The sequence below is a fragment of the Eschscholzia californica genome, unplaced genomic scaffold, assembly GCF_041429995.1.
Source record: "Eschscholzia californica isolate CP2 unplaced genomic scaffold, dmEscCali1.0.p SCAF_3, whole genome shotgun sequence".
Classification (NCBI taxonomy): domain Eukaryota; kingdom Viridiplantae; phylum Streptophyta; class Magnoliopsida; order Ranunculales; family Papaveraceae; genus Eschscholzia; species Eschscholzia californica.
Window position 1 is genome coordinate 14,734,026 of NW_028238420.1, and position 26,750 is coordinate 14,760,775.

Here is a 26,750-nt window from a genome sequence, read left to right on the forward strand (position 1 = left end):
TTAAATATAAGAAAATATATCATCAATTTCGTATCTTCCAATATCTTGGACTTATCTTGATCGTAAGATCCATCTCATATCTTAATACAAGAGTATTAGGAAGTGTAGAGAGAAATTATAGTAATCACCCGTTCCAAACTTCCACTTTTATTGAAATTTGTCAAATAGCAAGTGTAATAAGCATGATTACTTTCTGTAAAGTATCAGCAAAGATGAGTTTTAAGTTCACACCATATGAATTGTTAAATCTATCCCTCTATTCTTAACCCCCATTTTTATTTGATTTACAAATATGGGTTATTGTTCAATGATGTTGTTATTCCAGTAGCAAATCAAATCAAATCTCAAAAGGGTTAATCTGATCTTTGTGAGTATATGCACCTTTCCATATGTTTCACTCTTTACCCATTCAAATGGAGACTTGTCAAATTTTAATACAATTGCTACCTGAAATTGTATTAGAAATTCTGAAGGCACACAATGGATCTGTTATAGAGGCCCGATTTTAGATGGAAAAGGGCGCCAACTGTAATGATGATGGACGTCTTTAGAATTCTCACTTAAATTTTCTAAAAACGTACCAAACATTAGAAAGATGAATTTTTTGTAAGAAAATCTAAATTTTCTTTCCCATTAGAAAAAAAATCATTTTCCCAACTTTATTTTCTCACTTAACAAAAGGACTCTAAGGATCCGTTTGATACGTGTGCAAATGTGAGTAAGAATGTCGTTTTCTCAGGAAAATCAGTTTTTCGCTGTTTGGTTGGCCACTTTGGGTAAGAAAATCGATTTCCTAAGACAAAAAAGTGTGCAAATGATCTAAATTTTTTCCCACCTTTTAGATGGGAAAGTTGATTTCTCAGACACACACTCTCTCTCTTCCCATAACTCTCTCTTTCTATTTCTCTCCTACCATAACTCTCTTTCTTCATTTCTATCAACACAATGGGGGTTATAAGGTTTGTTGAAATTCGATAGGATTTGGGGAAGAAAAGAACCCGAAATTCTAAAGGCACTCCTCAAATGCTTAACATTATATAACCTTCTACAAGCACCCACCACAATTTTCTAAAGGCACCACATTTTCTTACCCACATTACCAAACACTTGAAAGCATGATTTCACATGTGAAAGAATTGACTTTCTTACCCATTAGAAAAAGTTGAATTTTCATACTCAGGCATTCGCGGGTAACAAACGGACCCTAAGTAAAATTTCATATCAAATCAAGCTTTGGGTAACTGGAATAGTAATTTATTCATCTATTATATAAAACAGAAGGGAAAACGATGACTGGGACAAACATCCTTATTTAATTATGTATATTGTTTAGGAGTCCCTCCCAAAATTTAAAATATAGTCCTTGGTAGAAATAAAGTTACCTATTTAAAAAACAATAATCGTTTCCTTCTTAGAAATAAAATAACTAATTTAAGAAAAAAAGAAACAAAATAAATTTCAAGGGTTAAAAAAAGAAATTAAAATCTCTCTCTCAATAAAATATTAACTAATTTAAGATAAAAGAAACAAAAAAATAATACAAAAAATAATAACTTATAAAATTCTCTTTCTCTCAATAAAATATAACAATAAATTTCGTAACATTTAATTGATACAAGTGTCCGTGCCCTAGGGCACGGGATATACCCTAGTTGATTTACAATTAACAAATCAAGCTTAAATAAAGGAATCAAAACCAAATGAACTTAAATATCGAAACAAATCGAATATCGAAACCATTTCGTAGGAACTAAGACACTCCTTTCAACAACTCTACCAAATCTACCTTCTTAAGCTTTGAGTACCCTCTAATTCCTCTTAATTTAGCCAACTCTTTCAGTTCAGGAAGCTTCATTTTCTCAATTGTCTGCAAATCTTTACCATCACCTTCATGGGGAAAACCTTCTTTATTCATGTACATATCAACCTCCTCTTTCTGTACTGTTTGTGTCGATGGGATTGGCGATTTCTTAACAAAATTAGACGGGTGCCTCATAATTTTTATTTCTAGCGGTTGAAACTCTCCCCCTGTATTTTTTTCCTCATTTCTCGGATTTAAACCCTTATTATCGTGTTCAGTGGAGTTTGTACCTAACAAAATGACAAGACTTTAATTTCGAATACATCTCACACAAGTAGAGTTTTTTAGCACCTGCAATTTGTTTTTATTTAGACTCTTCATACCAATCTATAAATACTAATTTACCCACTTTCATATTGATTGAACTACTTATCGAAAAGATTATTAGCTCAATCAAAATCTCTTAAAAACCTTAGGAGCTTCTCAATACAACCATCAAAGGATATTCACATAGGGAGATTCAGATAGTTTACCTTTAACGGTTTTCTTTCTTTGACGTGCCACACGAGAAACTGATCCCTTCGATTGCTTTTTATTAGAATTATCAGTGCTTACTTTCTTTGTTCTTGCAGTTTCAGATCGAGTTTTTGCTATTGAAGATTGAATCCGCTTGAACAAAGCAATTATCTCCTCTTGATTAGACGAGCTAGTCGTTCTACCATCTAAGGAGTGAAAACCACTATGATCACTGTTCTTCTTTGGTGCGTTATCAGACGAAGCTTTGCTTCGAGGTATATGATCTTCCCTCCAATTTCCTTGTGATCTAATGACCCACGAATGTGATGTAAGTAAGTTCCTCCTCGAATGAAGATGTAAAACCCCATCTGAAAACTCTATAATGTAAGAGTTAATATAACCCATTGTACATGCTTTAGTTGTCTAAATAGGGCTTTCCAAGCTAAACAGAACATAGATTTCGGATTCGCTGCGCACAGAGTTTAAAAATGGAGCATGTTAATGGATCGGCTTCTAGATATCCATCTCCTACTCATGTTCAAATTTTTTCTTTAAATCATCAACGAACTTTAGCAAAAGCGTGGTTCAGTTGAATGAAACACCAGACTATGAAACATTGTCTATTTTTAGCCAATTGGAAGAAACATTAACATTAAATCATCCATTATCGATTCCAATACGCTTAATAACTTGAGCGGAAGGTAAAAAATCAAACAATAATATGATAACTTGCAAATTAGATCAACAAAAAAAGCTAAAATGGCTCGTTGTTTCAGGCCGACCATGGGCCAAAAGGTGATGCGGCCAGCCCCTATTGGTCTGTCTGTGACTCTGTGAGGAGAGAGAAATAGACGGATCAATAGGGCCGGCCACTTCACCTCTCGGACCGTGGTCAGTCCCAAATATCAGGCCGTTTAGCACTGCTCTTAGATAATTGAGAATTGACTTGAAGCAATAAAAGGAATAAAGACTTGACGTTCTTAAAGTAACATTAAGATATTTATCATTCACAACTCACAAGAATTTAGAGAAGTTGATTAGATACTAGCAATAGTAGTAAAATTTGTTTGGCCAGAATCAAACTGAAACTGCCAATCAAAATTAAGTGAGTTGAAATCAAGAATTGACAAGAAGAAGGGATTCCCTTTTCCTACTGCTGTATGAATTAAAATCTAACAGCTATAAATCAAGAATTGGAAATTCAATGTGATTCAGTATTCAATCAAAATAACCAAGTCCAATATAGTTAGAATTAAATTAGCTTCTACAGTCACAGAAGATAGCAACCAGTAGAAACTAATGAGAAAGAATGTGAAATTGTTTCATTATAGATTCTGAAGTTTAATAAATGCATAAGAACTAGGGTTTCTTAGAAGAGAAGAAGAAACAACCAGAGTTTAGGGTTACCTTTTGCGAGAAAATTGGATTTTCCGAGGTCATTTGGTTTCTGGAAAGCTGATAAAGTTTTTTTTTGAATAAGATGATTAAATTAATAATACGCAAGCGAAAAAGGTACATATAACAAGATCCACTCGGCAGCTAGGCCAAGCGATCGAGATAAGAAAAGCAAAAACATAACACGACAAAGCATAAACGAAACAGACTTAGGCAGCCGCGCACTTTACAGCGACGTAACAAAACCATCCCACGACTCGACCATGGAATTGAACGAGAATCCTTTAGCCCACTTGTATGATCTACTCCAATGGTAAATAAGACATTTAGCCGCAAAGAAGATATACTCTGGAGTTCGGGACTTATCTCTGAAAATGCCATCGTTCCTAGCGGTCCAAATCGCCCAAATGACAGCTTTAGGGATAATGTTGATGATAGCCTTCTTGTGTTTGCTACCCTTAAATCCTTTCCAATCTAGCATGAGATCGCTAATGGACCCGGGAATACACCGAGCACCACCAAAACTGCTCATGAATTTGTTCCACACCCCCCTCGTCTTGTCACAATGAAGAAAGATGTGCTCGGATGATTCTTCGTCTTTCCCACAAAAACCACAACGGTTAGGCGAAATGAAGCCTCGCTTTCTCAAATTATCCATGGTTGGGATCCTATCCCAAAGAACAGCCCAAATAAACACACTCACCCTCATGGGTATGTTCTTTCTCCAAACATCTCTAAAAACCGGATTGGTCTCCACCTCCTGATTAGACAATTGAGAGAACATCGCTCTAACGGATAAGTCTGCCTTATTCGGATCCATATTTGAAACCCAAATCCTAGCGTCTGGATCGTCGGACAGGCAGCAAGGCTCCAAATCTTTTAGAAGACAATTCGCCTCCTCCACCTCCCAATCATAAAGCCCTCTCCTAAACTCCAACCTCCAAACCTTTGAATTGATATCAAAAAAATCACAAACAGTCCCATCCTTCATAACGGAGAGCGCGAAAAGGTTTGAGTAGGTTTCCTTCAGAGAAACATCCTTAATCCAAACATCCCCCCAAAAGCTCGTGTTCTTGCCGTTCCCGACCTTAATTTTTGAAATTGATTTGAATTTGTGCCATCTTCTGAAAATCCCCCTCCAAACCGAGACCCCGTATGCTTTTTTAGGAGGTTTCGAGATCCACCCAAGCTCCTCTACCCCATACTTTTCCATTATAATTCTCCTCCATAACAGATTTTTTTCCTTGCCAAACCTCCAGAGCCACTTAGTTAAAAGAGCATCATTCATCATCCTCAGGCTTTTAATCCCCAAACCTCCTTGATCAATCGGCCTACAAAGAATCTCCCAAGCCACCCAATGAGTTTTCTTGTTGTCCTTCTCGCCATCCCAAAAGAAGTCCTTGAACTTTCTTTCCAACTCGTTGCAAACCGAAACTGGAGCCGAGAAAAGAGATAAAAAATAAATAGGAAGAGCCGATAAGACCGCCTTAATAAGAGTCAATTTCCCCCCTCTGGATAGGAGTCTTGCCTTCCATGGAGATAGGCGTTTAGCCACCTTCTCCAAAACTGGGTCCCATAGGTGTTTAGATCTATATGAGAAGCCCAGGGGCAGACCTAAGTACGAGATAGGAAGAGATGCTTTAACACAACCAAAAATCGTGGCCAAGTCGTCTAACCCCTCCACCTTGCCTACTTCAATCACTTGGCTCTTACCGAAATTTACCTTAAGACCGGAGGCCGCTTCAAACCAAATAAGAGTATCTTTTAACTTGCGAATCTGGTTGATGTCTTCCTTAATAAAAAATAATGTGTCGTCCGCAAATTGAAGATGAGTGATAGACGTACCATTATCTGACACCTTAAAACCATCGAACCAATGGATCTGTTCTCCTCTTTTAATCATACAACTCAAGACTTCAGCCACAAGCAAAAAAAGAAGAGGCGAGAGTGGGTCCCCTTGACGAATCCCCCTGGAATTCAAAAACACTGATGAAGTTGTACCATTAATCAAAGCCGAGAATGAAACCGAAGAAATACAGTTGAAAATCCACGTTCTCCACTTGTAATTGAAGCCCATCTTGATCATAATGTCGTATAAGAAATCCCAACTGATTTTGTCGTACGCTTTTTCCAGGTCAACCTTTACCATAATACCCGAGGATTTCGATTTTATCTTAGAATCCAGCAGCTCGTTAGCTATTAACACCCCGTCCAAGATTTGTCTATCGCTAATAAATGCCCCTTGATTCGGAGAGATAATACAATCCAGAACCGACTTAAGCCGATTAGCCAAAACTTTAGAAATGATCTTGTAAGGACCCCCTACCAAACTTATTGGTCTATAGTCATTCAAAGATTCTGTGATGTCCTTCTTGGGAATAAGAACAAGGAATGATTGGTTCAATCTCCAATCCAAGCTTCCCGAGAACCAAAATTCCGAGATCATCTTCATAAAGTCGCTTCCAATAATGTCCCAGCATCTGTCATAAAATTTGATGGAGAAACCATCAGGCCCCGGGGCTTTATCTTTCGCCAAATCCTTGATTGCGAGAAGTACCTCCTCCTCCGAAAAAACACCCTCGAGCGACTCCGCTTGAATATTCGAAATCGACGGCAACTTTAGACTACCCACCCCAGGCCTCCACGTAGCTGGCTCCTTGTAAATGTTCGCAAAATGCTCTACTACCCTGCTTTTGATCTGTTTATCCTCCATAATCAACTCGTCGCCTACTCTCAAAGCTGCTATCCGATTTGATCTCTTTCTGCAATTAATGATTCCATGAAAGAACTTTGAATTCCTATCTCCTGCCTCCAGCCAATTGACCCTCGATTTTTGTCTCAAACTGACCTCCTCAAGATGGAGTATTTTCTCCATTTCCGCTCTCATACTTTGCCTAAGCTTTAGATCTTCAACACTTAAATTCGTAGTTTCTTCCAACTTGTCAAAATTATGAATCCCCTCCTGAAGTCTGGCCAAGCACTCCTTCTGGCTTTTGAATTTTTGTCTCGACCATTTCTTCGCCTTTTCTTTCACAAAGTTCAATTTAACCCAAAAAGAAACATTGCTATCCATCTCCTCCCACCACAATTTAACCTGAGGTATGAAATCCCCATCCAACAACCAGATATCCTCAAGTCTGAAGGGAGGACTACTTGAAGTCATGACATTAGATTTCAGAAGAATGGGGGCATGATCTGACAAAGGCTTTGGAAGAATTATTTGAGAAACTGTAGGAAACCGATTCTCCCATGCTTTGTTGATTAAGAATCTGTCTAGCCGACTCATCACCGGAATCGATTGATTATTGGACCAAGTGAACGCCATCCCATTCCCCGGAAGGTCAATGAGCTCATTTCTCCCTACCCAATCATCGAATCTCTTCATCTTAGCTGTGATGGAATGCTTATTCCTTTTCTCACAACCAAATCTAGTAACATTGAAATCCCCCCCAATACACCAAGGAAGATTCCAACGATCATACACTGAATCCAATTCCATCCAAAAGGACTCCCTAAGAGAAGACACACAAGGGCCATAAACCGAAGTCGCCATCCATTCAAAACCATCAGAAACATTACATAACTTAAGGGAAATTGAAAAACTACCCAATACCCTGTCGGAGCAAACAAAAAAAGAAGGATCCCACATACACAAGACCCCCCCTGCCGACCCAGTAGCCGGTAAAGCACACCAGGCCACATTACAATTTCCCCACAGACTAGAAACAAGAACATCATTAACACTAACTAACTTAGTTTCTTGAAGAAACACAAAATTTGCCTTCATCTCCAACCTTAACTTCCTAACTGCAGCCTTCTTTTTAGCTGCTCCCAACCCCCTGATGTTCCAGCTTAGGAAGTTAATTGACATAATCTAGACGAGTTACCACCCTTGAACATGACCTGGTCCTCCTGCTACCTCCTGATTCTGACTCCTTCAACGTCCACTTGAGTCTTCTTGCCTCCCTTTCTAACTTAGATGTTGTTCCTGCCCTCTTCTGACCGCTGCTCTGATCTGGAGTCTTATCTCCGTCCATTGAAACCCTATTCTGATCCGGAGTATGAATGACCACGGCTAGGTCGCACTCCATGGGCAACACCTCTGTATCTTCATTTAACCCTTCTGTTTCACCCACATCCATCGGATTGTTAACTTCTGGACCCCTGATAGCTAAAGGTTGAGTAAACATTACCGCCTCCTCTTCGACCTTATCAAAAGTCTCCTTTACATCTGATCCTATTAGCCTTAACAGATTCTTCATCTTCCCTTTGGCCCCTTCAAAATCCACATCAAAACCCAACTCCTTACCTGTTGCCAAGAAATCCTCCATCCTTTGTTCCATACTCGTGTTTATCAAAGCAGCTGATAGATCATTAGAAGGCACACATGCTAGAGTGACGGCAGGAGAAGGAGGAGAAATAACCCCTGTCCACTCTCTGTCTAGGGTTATACTCTTGAGAATCCCTGGTAAATCCTTAACCGTGGTGCCCTTAAAAGAGTTCAATAAGGCCTTTCCCAAGTCCGTAACCAATAGAGAGGGTGCCCTTGGAATCTTCCTGGGCTTCCTGCTTCTCTTTCTAGCTCGGAAATACATCTTAACTCTTTTCTTAGCTGGGCCCGTCTTCTTTGGGCCCCCAAGTCTTACCCCAGGCCTCAGACCCACATTTTCGACGCACCCCTCTAAAGTTTGAATTTGATTCGTACCTTCACTCTCCTCTGAAAAGTTGATCGGCTGTTCAACCACCAAGTCTTCTGACGAGATGCGACCTTGAACTATCACCGAAGAAGAAATAGGATCAGACCCCATCGGCCATTTCTCTTTCCTAGGATCCCTTAATAAGCTAAGGAAACTCGAATCTTCAGCATTAGTCAACTCCTTGGACTGCTCCCTGATGTACTGGTCTGTGTCACTGTCGCCTCGGTCTTCAACATCGGACGAGTGAGCTGACCCGAACCGTGTCTGACCACTCTCCGGCGACACCATAGTTTTCGGTGAAAAAACACAGTGAAGAAAAACTTCCACCACATCCCCTCTGTCCAGGAGAATCAATCTCTCTGGGATTTTGGAAGTAATGTCGCACCTAATGAAAATAGAGGCGAAAGCAAGAACCTTAAAGCTCTTAGTGTCTTCATCTATCATCAGAAAGTCTCCAAACGTCTCACCAATATCATGAAACACCTCTTCATTCCAAAGGTTGAAAGGTAACCCAAAGATCTTCACATTAACCTTGCACATGGACAAGTTGACTTGGTTACAGTCCGGATGCCACCGACGAAAAAACAGCCTCTCGACCTGCGACATAAAAATCTCGCCTAAATCCAACAAGGGTTTCGTATTGTATTTAGTCTTGATAACTGCTCGCACCCTGTTGAAAGGGATCAGGGATGCCTCCCCAGTCTTCAAAATCCCCCTCACTAGGTCTTCCACACTTCCCCAATCGTCGACTGCATACGTAGCTTCCACCAAAACCGTGTCTTCCCAACTGATGGTTCCATTAGGAGTTAAAGCCATATCAGAACAATGAGGGTTAAAGGATTTAGAAGTCTCTCTGTAGTTGATGATGGGAGGTTTCTGTTGAAGGAGGGCTGATTTATAGGAGGTTGAGTGTAGTTTTGGTTGATGGGAAATATTCTGAAGCTTGCATGCATTGGCTATGGGAAGGCAAACTATTCCCGGTCTGTTGACAGATGTCGATGAAGATAGGGTTTTAGTCTTGGGTTGGCTGGTGTTTAGGTGGGAATGATGAGGTTGATTAAGGCTGGTTTTGGCCGTTGACGAAGATGAAACGATGGTTTTAGGAGAATAAATGGTCTCGGGAGTATGAGTGGGAACCGGTGGTTGGGATTGTATCGAACTTCTCATTGGATCCGGCTGAAGTAAAGGCCCTTTACTATTAATCCGTCGGAGAATAATAGTCTTAGATTTCTGGGAAAAAGGAAGCGTGAGATCTAGGTGATCTGCAATGATCTTCCAAAAAATGCCATTCGCGCCAGCTGGGAAACAGAGTGAACTCTGGGCGTTCTCCTTGCCACCTGTGCGATATACTCTGATGAACGGGCCGAAATTGTTCTCCCTCGTCTCCCAGAACCAGACGACTCCATTATCTCTACATCTTCCCCTTCTGTCCATGTCCTCCTTCCATGACGAAAATTTGTACGCCTTTGACCTAACGAAGCATGCTAGCCCGGAAATCCCTTCTACCGGTAGATTGCATGACCATTCCATGGAGTTACGAATTTCCCTAACCCTAGTGAAATTAGGGTTCATCTTCTCGAACCAGAAGATCTTCTTGTCCACCTCCACCGAGAAGGAAGACTCGTTCATGGCGACCCTAACAGTACAAAAAACCAAGATATCTCTCTCCTCACTTTCTCTCTCCTCACTTTCTCTCTCCTCACTTTCTCTTCGTTACATGGAGCTTTTTCAAGAGTAGTATGTTAAAAAAAAAGTTGGAAACCGAATACCATCTTTTGGGGAAAGAAAAACAGTCAGGGCTGTATTCATTCTTTCACACACACACACACACACACACAAAGGTGTGATTCTGAAAGTACTAAACTAGATATTGTTTGTTTGGGACCTTTGGGTAGGTAACATACACTGTCTTGACCCAAAATAATTGCTTATTATTAAAATTAAAGCTTATAAACGAATTCCGAAAATCCGATATCCGATATGAGTTCAGTTTTGCTTTGAAACAAGAGGGAATGTGGATCCTTAGTTAGCTTCGCAACCTAAATCATGCTCTATTAGAGACGAAAATGAGAGGTTGGCTACTTGGCTGGAGTAAACTCGACACCTAAAACTCAGTTCTGCCTAAAGAGAATATCAGTGACGTGAAACTCCAGATAAAGCCAAAACATACACACTTAACAAACATTATCATCTCAAACGACCATATGCAAGTGGCTACCATCAAGATCAGTGCCTTACCTCTGCAACATCACGTCTGTGCATCATCAAACCTATATAAGGATATCAGGTTTGCGCTAAAGAGAAAAAATGTCATTTTCTCCACTCACTCATTGAATTATTATCGTTTCTCAGTCAAACATGTAAAACTTTCAACAACAAAAAAAAGTCAAACATGTAAGAATATGTGTCCTAATGACCCATATGTTTTAACATGTGATGGGCTTCTCAAACCATACTCAACCCACTAATTTTTGCAGGTCTATCTTTTATGCATACCCATTAATGTGCATGGGCTTATGTATAACTTCATATGGACTTTGTGATGGAGAGAGCCCATTAAATATTGTTACAAGGAATGTACCCATGCTATTTGCATTTGCCTTAATGACTGTATGAGTTGCAGAGAAAAGGGAAAGGGTTAAGCTTTACAATCTCGAATTACTACCACCATTTTTTTACGTTCCGTTGTGGTCCTTTATTTGCACATACGGATATACGGTATGTAGCTTGATCTCTACATTTAGAGTTCTTCTAACAAGCATGATAATCTTTAGAACCGTTTTGAGCTTATGATAGTTCTCGCATCATATTCGCAGAGCCGTGTTTGGGGGCGGGTGGGCGGGGAGGGCGTCCGCCCTGGGCCCCCACCCCCAAAGAGGCTCACCTCTTATGAAGGTCGCACTAAGAGGTATAGGGATGATTTTTGGGTTATTGAAGAGGCCATGGGTATAGAATATAGTGACACCACATGTGAAGACATGATAACAACAGTCAACAGAAAACATATAAGTGAAAGGTAAAAACCACAGCAATAGCATTATGCATAGGATATGCCAAATTCTAAAGAGAGCTTCATGCACTATAAATACACCTTTCAAGCTCCCTGAAATCAGTATTAAAACAAGATGAATTACAAGAAAAGACATGTGTGAGTAGATCTAAATGAATAACAGTGTGATTCTCTCTTGGCAGGAAGATGGCAGATCTTGTTAACTTGCTGGCCAAGTTCTAACTATTGTTTCTGCCAAGGGAGAATTGCTCTGCTATTCACCCACACAAAGTGACAGAGATACATGAATTCGCATTGAACTAGGCGAGTACGAGTACCTTATCGTTTAAGAAATAATTTTCTTGAAGCACCAGGTGATATTAACATTTTTAAATTTTACGAACTTTTTCTGCTCATACTTATAGTACTCCAAAAATAATTTCAAATAGCCTTCTCAAGAAATAATGGATCATGGATGAGATGTTGGACTAAGGTGGTGTCTATTTTTTTCTCATTGCATGTCTTGATCAAATGGACCGAACCCAAAACAAGTTTGGATGAACCATTCAAACGGGTCAGATCTCACCAGTGAGACGAAAACAAACATTTAGAAATATGACTTGTAGAAAAAAACAAACACAGAAACACTAGCGAAATAAAATTTAGAATTTCAATCTTAATTAGTTTAAGTTGTTCAATAAATAATTTACAAGATGATCGGATGTTCATATTGTAGAAAATAAACTTTTTCCATGCAGTTTACTTTACATTATTACACAACCATATAGGTAAGGAAGTACAAACAGAAGAATACGGCATACTTATAGAAGGGAGATGTTACAATTACATATAGGATTAGTGTTACTTTGAGGATGACGTGTTGACTCGCTTTCAATAAAAGACATATTTTTTCTAAGTTTGACTACGATCTGGACGTTTTTTTACCCGGATGAGTCAGCATGTCATACACTAAGTAAATAATTCTAAGTTAATGTAGCATTTCCCAATATTAGAATGCTTCCACGTATATGTGGCATAGTTCTATGTTTTTGTTGGTTTGAACTTTATTGGAAACATAGTGTGTGTTTGATTACAATACCAGGAACATAAAACAACGATGTTTAAAATTACTTAGAATAATATTTTCTTTTTAGAGAAAATGATTAATGATTCTTGCTTCATATTTCTGTTGTTTGTTTCGCGATTAAAAATTGTTGGTTTTGTGAAAATTTTCGTTTTTCAGCTTTCATTGTTAAAATCATTTTCCTAACAATTTTATATCATAAGCAAAGTATTTATAGTGTGTTAGTCTTTGTGTAAGCTTTTGCAGATGAAGCTTCAATTTTTTTGGACAACCAATGAGAACATTCAATCATATTTTTGGTGTTTGTGCTTCAGCTCACTAAGTATGGCTCAACATACTTTTATGGTTGGTTATGGAATAGATTAACTTTTTATCCAATTCCTTCACATTTTCACTTCCACCCTTATTCTCAATTCAATTGCGGTCATCTGTTGGATCAGCTATGTATTTATACTTATGCTATGACAGTGATCCCAAATACCGGATGTCTGACTTGTTTCTTCTCATTTGGACTTGAGCGGATATGGTCTCTTTGTTTAGAGAATACTGGCGGGATAACTCAGAATCAATTTTTGGTTCTTTCTGGCAGACATCCTCGTTTCTTCTTGGAATTGTGGGTGTCTGTTTAATCCATCTTCAATGTTACAGGATGCTAAGTACAAGTTTCATCTTTCATTCAACCAGGCGGACTCCTAAGATTAATTTTCATACCGTTCGCAAGATGAGCTGTCAGACTTGCAGGATACAGAATGAAGAATGCTCTAAGTTATAGCATGCAATTCTTCATTTCTGTAATTTTGATTTCTATTTTGTGTATCGTAAACTGCTTTGAAGTTCAATGCATTTTATTTCAACAACAAAAAAGAAAGAAGTATGGCCCAACCTAGAATGATGATCTATTATCATTTTTATTTTATACAGAAACCAATGAAACTTAACTTGTCACGACATTTGTGTAGGTTGCTGCTTGGTTACAACAGGTTCATTTGATAGACGCTTTTTACGATAGCAACAAATGTTCAAAAATTATTAAAACTCAAAATTAATCCAAGTCAGTCATCGAGACAAGTCAAACAAAAGTACTTAAAAATCACTAAAACAAGAAATCCTAGAAACAATTCAAGCAAATTATGAACCCCATTGACCATCAGAAAAGGTAAAGCAACACATGAGACACATAAACAGCTATTTTTGTTGCCCATCACTAGCAAAATCTTTCTAAACCGTGTTCAGTACAATAGATGAAATAAGTTATAAATACACTTGTTTAATTTAGCCTAAATAAGAAGAACGATACCCGGCTCTTTTCATCAAAGAAATGTCATTTTTAACATTTACTCTCTCGCATATCGTTGGAATATAGCTGCAGTAGCTTCTTCATCTCCTGCTTCGACAGACTTTTTCTTCACGATGTGATAAATCTGTGTTAAGACTTCAGGAAACGCATTTTCAACATTAGTTGCCTCCAATGCTGAAGTTTCCATGAAGTAGAGGGATTCTCCCTCAGCTAAGAACTTCCCGTCTTCAGTTGAGACAGCGATAAGGTGACGGAGGTCAGCTTTGTTGCCTATGAGCATTAGACCGTTGTTTGGATCAGAGTGTTTCTCTCAACTCTTTTAACCACCTTTCAGCGTTCTCAAAATGTGGTATGTCTTGTAACGTCATAAACGAGTAGAGCACCAACAGCTCATTTATAATAAGCGCTGGGGATTGCATGGTACCTGTGAATGCAGAATGCTGAATTTTAAAAACCGACAAGTAAAAATATAGCTACACTATTCCAAAACAAAACTTGATAGAAAAATATTTGAGATTTTGTAAATACAAGACCAGATAACTATAATTGAGGACTTACAAATATAACATTACGAGTTAAATCTTCGTCAGCCACTCTAACCAATGGTTTATGCTGTTATTTTTAAGAACACCAAAACAAAGTCGCAGATAGGATACATGTAATGGACGTTTCGAGCCATTCTAGGGACGTGCATAAATAAGATTGAATTTCTTTCAATGCTATAATGAAGAGGGCATCTTTAAAGTGAAAGATATATTGCAGGTATCCCTGGATAAAATCAACGAGCATAAACGCATAACTTGTATAAACAATGACGACATAGTGATAACAGACAAACTCAAAAGTGTTGAAGCATTATCTTCTTTATTGAAACATTATCTTCTTCATTCAATCACCAGAGCTTTATCTTCTTTATTGAAAAACAAAACAAAGATGCAGCACCGAATGTAGTGGGTCGAGCACATGCTGGGTAATTTTATTCCACGTCAGCGACATGGAGGAAAGAGGTTGAAGATGCTCATGCTTTAACGCAGAGGGAATCCTGTCGAAGTGAACGAAGGATTGGACTTTGGACTAAGGGCGCCCATTGACATAGCTACCGTACAAATAAAATAGATGAACAAAGTTCATAGGGGAATGCATGAAGAGGTTTTACATATTATATTAGGTCATTAGACTTCGTTTTGTCTATGTAGAACTATCTTCAGACCCCACATGTGGCGTTCTTTGAATCTAGCACGTCTCCTTGTTGAGTAACGTGGAGCGCGTGAGACTATTGGGCCTACCACTTGTAGCCTTAACTTTGATTCTGTATTTGTGAGCATCCAACCCAAAACCAAATGGTTATAACTGAAGATGCGTGATATATTATATACTTGGTCACTAGACTCTTCTTTGTTCATAAGGATCATTCTCACAGAAGGAACTAAAAAGCGTAACTTCGGAAAGAGTGAGATAGTCTACATGGAGGAAGGGAAATCTCATAATCAAGAATACGGTTTCTAAAGCCATCCGACTCATTGCAAACTGTTTGTGTCAGAAGCCCACAAACAAAGTATGTTACCAGAGTCAGGCTAATACGTGATAAACCCAATAGACAAACAATCTCCATGCCATCTAACAAAAAATACACGTTTAGGCGAAAAGAATGTTGCATCCAAGGGAGCATGGGAGAATAGTCCCATATGGATAAAGGGAAGTCTCATGATCAAGAATATAATATCTAGGGCCTTTCAACTCATCCCAATTGGTTTCGAGGTGGGTGCGTATAAGCTTAATAGAAACAACATATAAAGCTCTGTGAACAATCATCAGTACCATGTGGTTGGGGGTGCGGCCGCACCAGGCCCCAACACAAAGGGGCGCCCAAATTTTTTTACTTTACTTCCAATGTACCTATCACTGGGCTGACCGACCAAAGGATTTGTTTGCAAAGTGGCACACAGCAACTTACTTCAGCAACTTACTTCAGCAACTTACTTCAGCAACTTACTGCAGCAACTTACTTCTTCTCTCTCTAACCAACAGTGGGTTACAACTCCCCACTCCTTTTTTTCCTTCATTTTTCCTTTCTTACTAGTATATAATATACAACAAATCTTTTTCATGTTTTTTTCTTTTCAATCCTAATTCACTCATTATGTATAAGTAAAGCTCTAGAAAAACTATTACAGAAATACCATCAAACTTCACAACTCAACAGTGACGAAGCCTCCATTATTTACTTAATCCAAGAATCTTTTAGAGTAATTCAATCAAAACTTTATTCATGTATTTAATCTTAACCATTTAGGAACTTTTTGAATGTTTAAATCAATTTAATACTTATTGTTGTTTGTAATTTCATTCCATAAGTTTTTTGTTTTTTATATAGTTTCGCCCAAAAAAGAACAAATTGGATAGATTGTATTGTCAATATTCTTAGCCACGACCCTCACAGTCATTGAATCATAGCTCATTGTTAGCAGAAATTGTAGCTTCCAAAACAAGGAACATGTCGTCTTAGAGCTTCTTCTTCTTCATGATCACCAACTACTAGCATCACCACAGTTGGCTAATGGCAGTTCGATTAATCCAGTTTAACTAGTCACTAAATTTCTCCTCTATTTCGAAAGTAAAATTATGGTCATCAAATATACAAATGTGTGATTTTTCTAGCCCTTTCAGCCTTTCTAGTAGTTTGTAAAGTAAAACAAATAAATTACTACTCAGACATAAGCTATCAAAAACGCTATCGAAATCTAGCAATCAACATAAGATCAGAGATTATCACAGCCCATATTTTGTAGATGTCTGAGAAGTTGTTCAAAAGGCACCCCATGCCTCACTCGACAATGTTCAACCCCTCCTAAATTAGGGCAGACATGATACTACCCAAACAAAGTAAGGTTTCTTCATTGCCATTACCTCATAACTGATTTAACAAGAACTAGTACTAGATCCCGAATGGTCAAGTTAATCAACAAATCAAACTAATCTGTTTTAGCCCATCACCAAATTCTATTGAAAACCCATAACTATACCTATCAAAATGCCCTAAACAAGCTAAATATCAACAAAGCTTCAAATACCCAAATCAAGAAAAAAAAAACTTACATTTCTTGACCAGCAGTGTCCCAAATTTGAGCTTTAATAACTTTGACATCAACATTTAAGCTTCTGGTACCAAATTCAACACCTGAATCACCAATCAAAACAACTTTAAACAGATAATCATAATCGTCTTCAAGTCTATATGCAGTCATCTCACTCTTTCTTCTTCCACCACTACTTTCTCTCTCGCTAGTTATAAATCAGATGGAGAAATAATTTTCAGATAGAAAGTGAGAGAGAATCGGGGTCGATTTTGCTGGATGGAGGCAAATGTTTATTGTAAGTTCTTCAAAACTCAACTTGCTCTCTCTCTTTTAAACAAACCAAACACCACCAAACAATTTAAGAACTTGTGTTTTGATGGAGAGAAATTGGCTAAAAAATTCATGGAAGAAATCGATGAGGCCGAAATAAAAGCAAGTGACTGAGACTGGTCCAAATGGAAGTTACGGATGTCGAAATTAGACGAGAAATTAGACGAAACTTTGAGTGTTTGTGTCGTTGTTGCTAACGGTACAATCAACCTACTTTGAAGGTCAAATCCCGTCGCTTAAGCCTTCAAAACGAACCTAGAAGAGCGATCATACCGAGAGGAGCATTGTGGAGACTGATATTGGTGATGATTCGAATGATGTTTAGAGACATAAGCACCTTTGGTAATAGGAGAAACGACCGAAAAGATTTAATAAATTTAGAAAGTATAATCTGGAATGAGACCCTTCAAGAAGCAATATACTTTTTAGAAATATTATGACCTGTTGTGGCTGAAGTTTCACACAAAACCTTGTAATTACGACATAATCCGTCGTATATGAATTGTCTCGCATAATACACCGAATTTGTTCCTCGAGTCGAAGAGAGCAAAAAATGCATGTACTAGCATAAGTTTGTTTAAGTTGTGAGCGCAGACATCAGCTATTCGGGTTAAGCTCTCTTCGTTGTCAAGAAATTTACCAAATGAAATTTACCCACATTGTCAAGAAATTTACCAAATGAAAAATCTTTCAATTATGCTCATGTCAAATTGGATACTATTTTTCTTTAGTTGTTCTCTGTTTGTGCTTGGGTTCTTTGAAAATGAATAGCAGCCCTCGGGTAGTTTTAACAGCAGTCTCATCTAATACAGAATATTCATCTTACAACTATAAATATGCCTGTTAAATATAAAAAGGATGAAAAAGAACACCAAGTTTCCGTATCGAATATTATATTTTTCTTGAGAAAGTGGTTTGCTCGCTGCAGGAAAACAGACAGATCTTGCATCCTTCTTATTTGTTTTTTAGCTGCAGTAACTTCCCATTATATTTTGACATTGGAAGAGAAATGGAAAAAAACTCCAGAGAAAAACAGATCCAAGCTCCAGCTTCAGTAAAGGATATGAGAACGGAATCCGATCAATTTACATGATTTACATGAGCTTTTACCGAACCAGAACACTATTATTCAGTATCTGTCAGGTTTCTCGAATCAAATTCGACGGCTCACTTAAGACATATCTCGGTAGTTCATACTTAGCACCTACAAATAGAAAAAGATAACTGTCTATTTAGAGATGAAAGAATAATCAATAGTTTCTAAAAGACGACAGTATCGAATACAGATTAAGATGAAGAGGTGCACTGAAAGATATAATACCCCTTTCATCGTAGCACGTTGTCAAGTCACCACTGGTAACAATTACACCTGCACTATCCACGATAGCTTGTGCAAGACTTAAATCAGCTTCCGTTGCAGCTCTAAGAGCATCCCAGATTTCTAATTCACAAGCAAATCATTGAATAATTAGCTTTCTTCCCAAAAATTACTTAGAAGTTTAGATGCTTCTGTAAAATGAATAGTCTCTTTTACTGCTTTTGCCATATCAAATACTTGAATGTCAGAGTGAAGGTGCTTAATTGATTAGTGACATTTGATGCATATCACCCTTCGAAATTTCTAATAATTGAATGTCAAGTGAATCAATACAGACACAACTTACTGAAAGAAGTACCACATACAATAGTTATTCAGAACTTCGAATTAGGTTGAGGTTCAGACTACTTAAGCATGGCCACTTCAACCTTTTATTTGGTACTAACCATTTCAATCGATTTTTGAGGTTACTGACATGAATCACATGATCATGTTTGAATAGCTATTGAGGCTTGAGAAACGGCAGTTGTCAACACTCAAGGGTAGTACTAATTACTTTATCATTTCAACTGGTTTTAAAAGCTCCAATAAGAATCTATCACTAGCAAGGGAGTTCATTATGCTCTGAGGATCTAACTGAATGTCATCATGAGAGAAAGTACTTGAAGAAGTCTCTAGCATCTCTAGTGGCCTAGTGTTATCACTGCAACTATTAATCCAATCACTTCAAACAATTTACATCAGGAAAACAGATTGACTAAAATGAGAAAAGATGGGTTTTCTCCTATTCATATTTACTACGCAACAGAATTAGTACGCTTCATCTAAAGGACTTCACAATTACATCAACAGATCACAAAATACACTATGTGCATTCAGTATAAGAAAGCATACCTTTCTGACCACCATAATGAGGTGCAGTGTCCCAGAACTCGTCACGCATCTGAGTTAGTTGTTCCATTGTTATTGGCTGAGAGTGCTTCCAAGGCTTTGGCTTGCGGATCTTCTTCAAATTTTCTGTGAACATCAAAATCACATATATTAAGCATCTAGATACCAAGTCAGCTATCACAGACACGAAATTTCAAGCATTTAGATGTTTTACGTACGTGGGAAAACACATCCAATAATGAGATGTTGTAACTTGTAAGTCATAAATAGTTAGAGATGAATGGCATGGCAGGAACTGTTAAAGGCATATGAGACGTCAATAGAAGGATTCCAAGGTCCAAATTTTGATTTGGCATGTCCTAAATCCATGACTCACTTAGGGACCTTGAATAATGTATGCCTGATCCACATGGTTCTTTGTGGAAATGTAGTATGGATGTTAAGTGTCTTTAATGTCTTTTAAAATCCTAACAGCTTAGAATTACGAAGGTCTAGAAGTAGATGTAGTATGGGATGTCAAGGGCTACTTATGGCTATATATAGGTTGTATTCCTGTTGTTTAAGAGGACAGAGAGAAAAGAACTTCAGCAACTGACTAGCCTGGAGTCCTGGATTACTGACGAGGAGTTATTTACTTCATTTTTGGAGCTCATTTCTGGTTTGTCCAATCTAGTAATGTGAACTCGCCTGAGAAAATCTTTAACTTGAATTCACGAGTTTTTATAGAAAAGAATTCAAGAACCTAAATCTCTCATCACATGAAACTTACTCATCTTAACAATTCAGAATAATCTAGTAATGATACATATTAGGTCATAACTTGCATAGGGCCAGCCTGGTTTACTGACTAGGAGTTACTTATCTCATTTAGATTTGCTAAGTACTCTGTGCATATTTAGTGATGTGAAATAAACTCACGCAATCCTCGACATCAAACCACAAGAGTTCACAAAAGAGAAACTCTCATCAGATCTCTCCTCAAACAGATAAACAATAAAAACTAAGAAGTGTCTAAAGCAATGGGGATCCAACCTTACTGTTCCTTGCTTCGTAGGTTTCCGTACTCAACTAAAATTAGCAATCGTTGATCTTAATGGAAACTTGACAAGGAAGTACTTTCCAAGTGTATGAAGTTTCTTAATTCTATGGAGTTAAATAAACACGGAAATAACTAAAAAGGCAGATAAATATAAAGATCTCCTCAAATCTTGCATAGGCGGCTCGGCTGTGGTTGACCACTTAAATTTGTTACATTTACTAACTCGTCTTTCTCCCTTTGTTAAAATTAAAATATACCGTTGGACGGACACTAATGTTCATTATGTTCATGTAGCATTATTCGAGATTCATTTTCACTTCATAGGGCGAAGGCAAGCTAATTGTGCAGTCCACTTCCCAAAACTCCTTACTGCGATTTCATTCTTTACGCATTGTATTTTGAGTTGGAGTTTCGACTTCGCTTCCTCTATTTTTTTAACAACAAAATGATATTTGCACCAATTCATTCAAAAAGTGACCAACAAAACCAACACCGTTATTTCATCAAACAAGTTTATGCAAATGCAAGGTACCACATTTCATTTAGACCTGTCACTAGCCAACATCAACATTTGGTGAATGGGTTATGAGCGAATTCACCCGAATGTTTCTTTCGCAGTCGACAAATACAAAATTCTATAAACCAAGGTAAATAAGATATTGGCCCCCACCCCATTACCATTATGGGATTTCTGAATATGGTAGCATTTTGTGAAGAACCAACTTTTACTAGTTTTCCAGACAACAAACTTGATTGAAAATAAACATATTTTCGAAAAATAATCTTTCAAATGCAATTAACATTTGAAGTCATCATATTACATCAAGAACTATTCATGCCCATTTGAATAAACTTAGAATCCATATTCATTGATTAAGAAATTGAACACCAAAATTCAAAACAAAACCTAAAACATGAACTACTTTATCTATTTTCAGTGGGTAATGGAAGTAGAGATGATATTTTCTCACCTTCTTCTTTGGCAAGAGATGATCCAGCACAACCCATCACGCTTACTTTAAACTTGACCTCGATCAAACAGGAGAGAGAGAGGAAAAGTTAACAAATCAACCATTAAAAGAGCACAGCTTTTTATTAAGTGAAGTGCGTTAGATTCAAGAAAGGGATGAAAGCAGAAGTTTCAAGTCTTTGCGGAGTCCAGAAGAAAAGGAATTTTAGAGAGAGAATCGAGAGAGACAGAGAAAGAGAGATAGAGAGAGGAAAAGGGTTTGTCTCTCTGTATAATACTACTTTATACTCTGTCTCTACGCAACGACGGATCAGCGACAGCTCATAGCCTAATACGAATAGTGAACACTTCATTTTTTTTTTTTTTTTTGCCACCCAATTGGTCGAACCCCTCCTCCACCCCCACCCGCCACCCCCACCCGCCACCCCGCACCACCCACAACCCCGCCCCGAGACACAGCCAACCCACACACCCGCACCGTTTTTTCTATAGGCCCGCAAGGGTTGTTTTTGTCGTTGTCATTGTCGACGACTCTTAACTATTTTCTAGATTGTTCTCTTTTTTCTACCAGATCTCTTTCTGTAATATCTTAACTTTTTGTTTCAATCTCCACTGTTGCGTCGAAAGAATGAGTTTCTCTTGTCGAACCCCATTTTGCCTGTTCATGGGTTTCGTGTGAAATTCTTAAAACCCTCTTAGGTTTTAGGAAAAAGAATAATTTCCTTCCCATGGAATAATGAGAATAAAGAGAGACTTAAGTTTTTATAGAGAGAAATGGTGATGGAGGTAGTGGATGGGAGGAGATGAGAAAGAAGTTGTGTTTCATTGTTGTTAGGTTTTTAGATATACAACTCAAAATCAACACGCATTGAGGGGAGAGGTATAGCCATTATATTCTTGGATACTAGATCACCCTTCTCCCATGTGAGACTATTCTCACGCCCCCTCACATGCGACATTTTTTTAGTCTAACACGTATTTTTTCTTTTCGGTTGACGTGGAGCACGTGTGCCTTTTAAATCTACTAAGTTTGAGTCTATCTCTAATACCTTGTTAAGTTTGTAATCATCCAATTCAATACCAATTGGCAGTGAGGAGACTGATATGAAAGAGATGTTCTTCGATTAAGATGACAATACGCTCAATTTGTCGGACAAGACAAATGATGAAGAACATCAAGTTCGGTCATTCTAGGGATCGTACTGTTTAATTAGAAACCAACTATGATTTGCGGGTCACTCGAACGACTCGCGACTAACGACGATCGGATCCTACAACAGGTTACACAAAAGAGTGTCGACTCGATTAGATGATCTAAATAAAGGGAATAATGGGATAAAAGGGCACGGATTAGATCCGTTTAAAAGTATCCAGAGGGGTCTAGTGCCCGGGCCAAAAGGTGGTCGAGCACATGGCTCGAGCTATGCTAAGGCCTGGCCAGAAGCATGGGCCAGCCTGGCCAGTCCTAAGGGAATGGAACTTCTGGATGGTAATAATTTGGGAACCCCAGATAAAATTATTTCCATATACGAATTCCTTTCACTGGAATCCTGAGTCTTTTTTTTTGTGGTTCTTTTGGAAACCTAATTTGGTTAAAACTCTGACTTTAGAAGTCTCTACAAAAGGACCTCATTATGATAGAAATAAGTGTGTAAACTCTCATCAGTTTTCCATCTCTCTGGCTACATCAAGTAGAAGATAGAAAAGACAAAATTCCCAAGCTACCTATGTAGTCTAAAGAAAAGGAGTTTTCATCTTCACTGGTCAAGTAAGTTCTAGCTGTCTTAAAAGGCGTAATGTCAAGTCGATTGCCCGGGTGTCTTAAGTAAGTGGAGCTCTAGATCTTCGGGAGAAAGCAATCAGTGAAGTCTAAGGTAAGCGATTTAAGGTAATTCTATATCTTGAAGGATATATTCCCTCGGTCTGAAGGAATGGTATCCTTCCGAAGGAGTGTCCTTCAACCAAGGTTGCAATGCGTACGATTTGGCGAATAGGATCTTAATGACCTTACTCGGAAGATCATTAGTCCGGTCCAATTAGGGGTCGTAATGCTTAGCTAGAAGCCAACTACGATCGTCGGATAACTTCGGTAATCCGTGGCTAACATAGACCGGATCCTACAAGGGTTACACATAAGATTAATGATTTGAACGGAGAGAATTGACTAGAAAAAGAATGGAAAATAAGTGGATTGGATCCATTATTGGTAAGCCCAATTAGTTCGGAGAAGTCCGAAGAGATATAAACATGTCCGGGCCCGAAAGGGAGGCCCGGAAAGGCTTTAGGTAAGCCGGCCATGTGATGGCCGACCAAGGCAAGGGGCCGGCCATTACATGGCCGGTTAGGCCCTAGGTGGACCGACCAAGGAAGCCCATAAAGGGCTATGTTGGCCGTCCACTCAAGGGAACCCTAAAAGGGTAACTTTGGTAGTTGGCCCATAATTAGGTTTTAGGAATCCTAGTTTGGGTCTAAGACCTTTCTAGGGATTTCTATATATACCTAATTAGACAACCTAAAGAAGAGACATAATTCAAGGTAAGAATTCTAGAGATAATTCTCAAGAGGAGAAACTGTCAACTAAAAGAGTTTTAGAATATACATCTCAGAGAGAGAGAGAGAAAAGGAGTTTTCTCAAGTATCTAGTCATGAAGAAGGAGTTCTTCATCTCAACCTTCAAGAAGGTCCGAGCTGACTGAAAGGAGGGGGTTCAAGTTATATACTCGGTGTCTCAAGTAGAGGAGCTACACTTGGAGCTCTTAGCTCTTATCTTCTGAATACTGGTCGGGATTTAGTTCGTAGGAAAGCGATTAAGAGGTAATCATCTTTCCATTCTAGTTCATTGATATGTTCATGTATAGATCCTGGAAACTAGTGTTAAACATATAGATGTTTGAGATTCCGCTTACAACACTAGACAATTAGGTGTATTAGATACACTCATAACCCTTCATATCTTATCTAGCTAGTTCATCATTAGTTTTGCATGAGATCCATGCAACCTAGTCTTAGATGTTAGACATCTGGGATTCGGCTTAGAACATGTGGTGACACCATATCTATAGTGGCGTCAAGGCCTCCTGCACGAGATAATTTTGGCTAGTTTCAGACTAAACTTTTGACTTGTTTAGTTAGGTAGATCTGAAAGGAGTTTCATATGAAAATTTGATAAATTTCAGATTACATTTGAGATTATTCAATTTGGTTTTTCAAAATTAAAATTTGAAAAGGGTTTCAAAAGAACTAGTTCTGAAAAGATTTTGTTTTGCAAAGAGTTGCAAAAGTGAGAAAATAAGATTTGAAAAGATTTTGAAAGGGTTTCAAAATAAAAGTGAAATTGAAAAAAATAAGTTAGGAGAGTGTCTCGTCCAACCTAGACCCTTCTTGTGCCAGCAAGATTGTCGTGGACAAGTCCAAGCAGAACTCAGACTCTTAGCCTGGGACTTGTCCTAGGGCATGCGAGTGTATCTCGGCCTGGGGCTGAGACATGTCTTGGCCTTGCCTGGGACGTACCAGAGGTCTGAGGTCGAGAACTTCCCAGGCTTGGCCAAGGCATGTCTCGGGTCATTCCAAGAAAGGTCTCAGACCGGGGGTCGAGATTACCCGGGCCTTGACCTGAGTGAGTGTTTTTTCCATTTGTCTCCCCTCTCATGTACATGTTTTCTCCAAAATTGACATGGACTGTCTGAAAGTCCGAATTGGAGTTTTTCATAAAATGAATTTTGGAAATCGTAACAAATAAAGTTGAAATATGACTTTTGTCAAAATTTTACGAAATAGACTTAGGACCCGTTTGCCATAAAGATGCCAAAAGTATCTCAAATAACTATCGGTCCCCAAATTCGAAAAATGTACCACAATTCTAGGTCTTACAGACGAATCCAAAGTTGAATATTTACATAGCTTTTATGAATGTCATATTATGTGATTACGTGTGGATGTATGTGAATGCGAAAACTAGTATGGCCATGGAAGTATTTCTATTTCTTTTTAGCATGGCTCGGTGCCTTCGTATTTTCTTCTCTTTTTGAGCACGAATAGGTGTCGCATTATAATTATGATTTTAAGTTTATTCGTTGGCTCTCTTAATTAAAGTTTAGGGTCAACTGTCCATTGAAGAGCTAATGATAGGATCTTGGTTCGAGTGGGAAAATTCAATAAAATTCCGAGAATAGAGATCTAGACGATCAAAGGCGAAACAAGAATCCCAAAAAAGATCTAAGATTAGATCTTTTTAGTTGATACTTATTTACGTCTAATATCTTGGATGGTAATGTATGAGTTAACAGTAATGCATTTTGACAAAAACGTAAAGAGTCCCTAAAATATTTTGAGTAAAATGACTATCCAAAGTATCCTGGAAACATCGATGGTGGGACTGGCTCCGCAGGTTGCGATCTTTTATCTTGGGAACATGTAGGTATACCTATGACAGATGTCTACATGTCTAAATGGTATTATTAGAACTATCTTGGATTTTGGAGAAGTAAGGCAGGTCTCTAGAAGTGGGTCAATACCTTTATCTGAAATATAATGGCGAGGGGGGGGGGGGGGGGGGGGGGGGAGGGTTGGGGGGTTGTTAAAGCATGCATACTTTCCCAACCTAAGCCCGAGTCAGAGCCAAAAGACCAGAAAATATCTCAACAATTTAAGCTAATTTGGACACAATAGTTCATCGGGAAGAATTTTTTTCCTACAAATTTACATGGTTGGCAATACGATCTATCTAATTGCAGAATATCCTTAAACAAGGAAACTTATCTCATTACTACTACGAAATAGTAGTTTCATCTTAAGTTGGTGGATCTTCACCACTTTACCACAACCCGTACCTGTAGTCGGCTAAACAAGCCTATATATATAAAGTAACATGTGCGCGCTAAATGAGGCAACAATCAAGCAAAAGTTCAGACCCTAAATTAAGGCTTCCAATTCAGTTCTTTAACGGCAAGAATCCTTTATTAACTGGAGCGTATTTCCGAGTTTTTTGCAGGTTTTGTCTTAAAATTATAAGGAGCATATCGAAATTTAGAAGTAACAATCTTTTTATCCTGAATGATAACTTAAAATTATTTTTAGACATCATCACACTCAGATAAAGACAATTTCCATCTAAAAAAAATTTATGGGAATTAGTTGATAAAGTTTATGAAGAAGAAAGTAAAACAATGACACAATTGAAGGATTTAATTAAAAAGGTTGCAAAAGAATTGCAATACATCAAAGAAGGGGTTACTAAATCGATCTTCCATCAAAATTATGGGTGCAACTAAATTTAAAATTGAGTGGGATATTTTGAAAAAAAAAATCAAGATTGTGACAAAGTTATCATTCCCAAGCTTCTCTTAT

The 26,750-nt window shown here is 38.2% G+C and overlaps 2 protein-coding genes and 1 pseudogene across 3 annotated transcripts; all 3 read right to left on the bottom strand.

The window, feature by feature from the left end:
* Window positions 1–1,190: 1,190 nt before the first annotated feature.
* On the bottom strand, window positions 1,191–10,247 carry LOC147548617 (Rho termination factor). The gene is made up of 5 exons (XM_086668965.1): window positions 10,160–10,247; window positions 3,725–3,777; window positions 2,335–2,694; window positions 1,648–2,091; window positions 1,191–1,262 (listed from the first exon to the last, which is right to left on the bottom strand). Exons 1-4 carry the CDS (start codon window positions 10,216–10,218, stop codon window positions 1,751–1,753), a joined length of 813 nt encoding a protein of 270 aa, XP_086525091.1. The 5' UTR covers window positions 10,219–10,247; the 3' UTR covers window positions 1,191–1,262; window positions 1,648–1,750.
* Window positions 10,248–13,600: 3,353 nt separating this feature from the next.
* On the bottom strand, window positions 13,601–17,602 carry LOC147548618 (ras-related protein Rab11D-like; annotated as a pseudogene). Its single transcript, XR_015238081.1, has 2 exons — window positions 16,876–17,602; window positions 13,601–14,203 (listed from the first exon to the last, which is right to left on the bottom strand). The product of XR_015238081.1 is annotated as a ras-related protein Rab11D-like (transcript).
* Window positions 17,603–17,967: 365 nt separating this feature from the next.
* LOC147548619 (uncharacterized) lies at window positions 17,968–21,719 on the bottom strand. The gene is made up of 4 exons (XM_086670536.1): window positions 21,406–21,719; window positions 19,399–19,521; window positions 18,508–18,627; window positions 17,968–18,390 (listed from the first exon to the last, which is right to left on the bottom strand). Exons 1-4 carry the CDS (start codon window positions 21,440–21,442, stop codon window positions 18,326–18,328), a joined length of 345 nt encoding a protein of 114 aa, XP_086526662.1. The 5' UTR covers window positions 21,443–21,719; the 3' UTR covers window positions 17,968–18,325.
* Between the last annotated feature and the right edge of the window lie 5,031 nt (window positions 21,720–26,750).

Excerpts from the sequence above, each read along its gene's own strand:
- LOC147548617 (XM_086668965.1), bottom strand. The coding sequence starts at position 10,218 with ATGAATACAGCCCTGACTGTTTTTCTTTCCCCAAAAGATGGTATTCGG. Across the intron at positions 2,695-3,724 it reads ATCCAATTTTCTCGCAAAAG|AGTTTTCAGATGGGGTTTTA; the intron begins GTAACCCTAAAC and ends CTTACATTATAG. Across the intron at positions 2,092-2,334 it reads AAGAAAGAAAACCGTTAAAG|GTACAAACTCCACTGAACAC; the intron begins GTAAACTATCTG and ends TCATTTTGTTAG.
- LOC147548619 (XM_086670536.1), bottom strand. The coding sequence starts at position 21,442 with ATGGGTTGTGCTGGATCATCTCTTGCCAAAGAAGAAG. Across the intron at positions 19,522-21,405 it reads ATCTCTTGCCAAAGAAGAAG|AAAATTTGAAGAAGATCCGC; the intron begins GTGAGAAAATAT and ends TGATGTTCACAG. Across the intron at positions 18,391-18,507 it reads AACGTGCTACGATGAAAGGG|GTGCTAAGTATGAACTACCG; the intron begins GTATTATATCTT and ends TTCTATTTGTAG.